The following is a 4,610-nucleotide window of genomic DNA, read 5'->3' on the forward strand; positions in this document are numbered from 1 at the left end:
ATATATATATATATATATATATGTATATGTATGTATATATATATATATATATATATATATATATATATATATAAAGAAAATACGAATGATTTTTTTCAGCTTGAATTATTTTTGGCTCTGTGTTGGGTTCATGGGCCGCTCCGGCTGTGAAAGACTGGCTCATGGATTACTTCAGCAGGCCGAAGAAGGAGGTCGTTGACAACGCTTATAATTTTTTGGGCGTGGATCCGAAGGCAAGTCGTGATGAAGTGAACAAGTCTTATCATCAATTGGCACTCAAACACCATCCGGACAAAGGAGGCGATCCGGAGAAGTGGAGTGAGCTGCAGTGCGCTATGGAGGTCATCAGAAAGTCGCGTGGACAGAAATAATGAACCTTTTTTCTAGAGCGTCACCCCCTGTCTTTGCCTGTTAGAATAAGACCCCTCCATCATTGATATTTATTTCTACGCACTTATAATGAAGTATGACTAGCTACTCCTACCTCCGCTCACAAGCTTCGCTCACATGGCAAATAACAAACAGTTACGAAATAGCATTAAAACACTCACGTGCACATTTTAAAATGCCGAAAGTCTGCAGTGCCAGAAGTTAAATTGCCAGAAGTTGCTACTTAGCCAGAAGTTGATTCCGTTGACTTTCGTCATTTTAAAACGTGCGCGTTTCGTGTTTTAAGCATGGTTAAGTGACTCTGCAGAAGTCACTTCGAAATTCTGACTTAATATCTCGAACGGCTTTTTGGTTCTCGAAAAACGCCAGAAGTTCTCAGTGACTTCAAGCAGAGTCACTTAACCGTTACTTAAATGAAGGAAAACTTCTCTTAAAAAATTTTTCGTATGTAAAAACAAGTCTTGTGCAAAATACTGGTAAAATTAATCTTGTCTTTAGTTTCAATGTGAAGTATACATACATTTTTGTGTACTACCACCTTATGAGGAGGTGCTACTTTCATTACACCCAAAATTTTCTAGCTTTCTAAAGCGGCAAAAATGAAGTGGAAGGATGTCGGTTAAAAGAGTGAGAGATAGTGGGAAAAAACAATTTTTCACCGTTAATTCACCAAATTTTAGGAGCAAAAACTTTATAACAACCGTAATAACTGAGAAAAAATTTAAACAAGAGTGGATTTTAAGCTGAAAGAATTTGATTCATCCGTCAAAACAATCTTGGAATGTTTGAAAATAGGCATGGATAAAGGTGCCCGTACCTGACAATCAGTCGGCATCAGAACTGATTCCGAACAGAACATTTTCAGAATACTATTACCTTTCAGTATTGATTCACAACGTTTTCAGAACAGTTTCTGTATGGATTCTGAGATTTCTGTGAATCAGAGCAAAATTCAGAATCTATTTCTGATGAAATAATCTGAATCAGAAGAAAATTCAGAATGCATTTCTGAATTAGTTCTGAATCAGAAAAAAATTCAAAATGCATTTCTGAAGTAGCTCCGAATCAAAATAAAAACCAGAAACTTTTCACAACACTTCAGAAAAGTACAAAAATACTTCTTATCGGTTATTTAACCGTTATTCAAAGGCTTTTTGAAAAAATTTGTAGAATAATATTAAATTCAGAAGACTTTTTGTCCTAAGAACCGATTTCAATGCAGCTGTACGGTTGCTTTTCCGGCATTATTGGTTTAGAAACAGTTGTATGGGCTATGTGAAATGTGAATCAGCAAATGAATTGGCCAGAATACGTTTATTTGAAAAAAAGTTCTCATTGTTTAATAAAGTTACAATTTTCTCTATAATCACTTTTAAAAATAGGTTTCATTGGTATTGTGAAATATTGCTTTGTTCCGGAATTTTTGGTTTAGAACAGGTTGTATGGGCTATATGAAGTTTTAACTTGACATGAGAAAATTTCCGACAACCTATTATATAAATTTCTTCAATTTCTACAAGTATTGTATGAATTTGTTTTTTTGGGACCTGAGAGCAAAAGCAATGGTAAAACCTGGCTTGGCTCACGAACATAGTTATGAATTTGCCCTTGTTCAGAGAAAAATCAGAGACTGACTCAGAGTCTGATTCAGAGTCTGAATCAGATAAAAAATATAGATTGATTCTGATTCAGAGTCTGATTCAGAGAATTTCAGAGCCAAATGTGACATGAACAGACTCTGAATCAGTACTGATTTGTTTCTGAAAAACTTCCTGATTCAGTACTGAATTACTCTGAAAGTTAGGTGCGGGCGAAAAAAGTTTTCGTCAAAATAAAGTGGCATATTAGTGGAATAAAGTGAAATTTTGTCTTGTCTCACGTTGTTTTCAACGATCAACGAAGTTTACATTTTTTTTCCACACTTCTTCTATACTTTTTTTATCCTTGCTCCACTCTTACACGCTTAACAATTGGTGACGAAAACGTTAACAATTAAATTTTCCGCTCTCGTCGTGGGCAATAAAAAGGATCGCAGTTTAAGTGCGTACCATACCACTTCTGTTTACTTGCTTTTCCATTGTTTCCACCTCTAAAAACTGGTGAATCAACCGTGGACATTTTTTCCAAGTTTTCCACTTTGTTCGCCAATTTTTAATCGTTTCGTCCTCAACCCGGGATGCAATCGCTTCTCTAGAATTTCTTTGATCGAAGTTAAGACAACGCTCTTGAGTCTTGGGAACTAGGGAACTGTCCCTCGTGAACAATTGTTTTTTTTTTAAAGTTCATAAACAATTTTCAATAAAACTTATGATTCTTCGTGCAATTAAATTTGTTTGTAGGGTCCTAAAAGTGATGTGAGTATCCGTTACAATAGTTATGAGCATCATTAAAAGGATGCAAGTATCAATTATGAAGGGTCATATGCTACAGGTGGGAAAGCAAAGAGTTCTCGTGGCTGTTTCATAATTCAATAAAATTATCTTTCTAAAAGATTATTCCCTTGACCGTATAAAATTTCTTGTTATAATACTAAACTAATTTGTATGCCTGCGATAATGATAATCACTATTGCTTTTTAAACTTGAATTCAAATATATAGTATCATCAAAGTTCGTTCCCAAGACTGAGTAAAGACTTTATACCTATTCTTGATGAATTGAAACTTTGGTAGACTGTTTTGACCTATTTACAGCTACAGATAGAATAAGCGTCATAGAAACAGTACTTAATTTTCGTCGTAAAATCAGTCAAACATTCATAAATTAGCAGCAGAAGATAATATTAATTAATGAATTAGTTGTACACCATAAGATTTTTCACAATCATATCTCTGAACAATGTCTATATCATTTGAAAGTTATTGGTTATATTGCATGCGCAATCTATGAAGAAAAGGATATTAACGGAATGGCGCCATTGCTTCATAACGAATCGATATTACTGAGGGCATTTCATATATGGAAAAAAAGCATGTGCTTTGCAAAAACTCGCTGCTAAAAAAAATCAGCAATTTTTTAAAATAAAAAGCGTACTTTTTTTAATTATTTGGTTTTCTGTATCATCGATCGATAATATATTTTGAAATATGGATAATAAAAATGGAATAAAAATTATAGGCAAAAATATAGAGTAAATTCAGGATTGATGGGTGACTAACTGTTTTTGCTTGTACTTGATATGTCACAAGTGTGGTTTCAACATTGTGGAAAGTATGAGTTAAGTGCAGACAAGAAGAATCAGTGTTAAATTGATAAATCAGAGTTGATTTGAAAATTTTTTTTTACATTTCAAGTTTACTGCAACCAGTGAAGTTAAGTTTTTTTGGATCTCATCAAACAAAAACAATATCAAAAATGGATTTTTAACTAATATATTTTGATTCCAAAAGAAACTTCAATTAGCCAGAATGATGAAATGATTAAATTTTTTGTTTCAAATTTCTGACCGTACAAGCTGAGCACTATTCCTATAATATTAAAGAGCAGCAGCGAACACTTTTTCGTTTTTAGATGTGCTTGCCTAGACCATTTCTTTTCAAATTCAACATTTGACAAAAATAAACTTCGAAAATACAAAAAATTATTGTCTTTCAGATTTAATATAATGCAACGGTTTTCACTTTTTTGAGCTCAAATAGACAAATGAACACGTCATTCTTAAAATAAAAGTAACCGGCAGATTATCCAAAACTATCCGTTCTGCATTTCCATTACCATTTAAGGACTAAATTATGTAAAAAAAATATTCCCTAAAAACAAAAGACTAAAATGTGTCATAAGCTACAGTTGGGAAAGCAATGAGTTCCCTTGGCTATTTATAATCTCATTATTATTCAATAGCCAAAAAACTCTATCTGGACTCAGGAAAGTTTCACTTGTTTTAGAAAATGAACGTGTAAGAATTGTTCCACAAATTGGGAGCTTCATTCATTCGACATTGTTTAACCGACATTGTTCTCGATTTTTGAAGTTATTAAATAGATCTCTCCAATGAGAATTTGTTTGTTAAATAGCTATTTGTTTGTTAAATCTCGGCGCCCCGCCTTACAAAATGTACAGTTTCAACAATTTTATGCAATTTTTAACTGTTAGGGTACTCTCTTATTGATATAAGATATTATTTTGAATTATATAATGAAAAGTGAATCAAACATAATGTGTGATTATTTGGTGAAAATTAGCTCTAAAGATTTGGCGTGTCGCAAGTTTGTGACAAGATGG

The 4,610-nt window shown here is 33.1% G+C and overlaps 1 protein-coding gene across 1 annotated transcript in view; it reads left to right on the top strand.

Moving 5' to 3' along the window:
- Positions 1–238, top strand: part of LOC142346071 (uncharacterized) — a 61,830-nt gene extending 61,592 nt beyond the window's left edge. Inside the window, exon 3 of the mRNA XM_075398570.1 lies at positions 100–238. Within this exon, the coding sequence (XP_075254685.1) occupies positions 100–104 (5 nt within the window). The 3' untranslated portion in view covers positions 105–238. The remainder of the gene's footprint in view (positions 1–99) is intronic.
- The last annotated feature ends 4,372 nt before the right edge of the window (positions 239–4,610 follow it).

The sequence above is a fragment of the Convolutriloba macropyga genome, chromosome 9 (assembly GCF_964194025.1).
Source record: "Convolutriloba macropyga chromosome 9, txConMacr16.3, whole genome shotgun sequence".
NCBI classification, from domain to species: Eukaryota; Metazoa; Xenacoelomorpha; order Acoela; family Convolutidae; genus Convolutriloba; species Convolutriloba macropyga.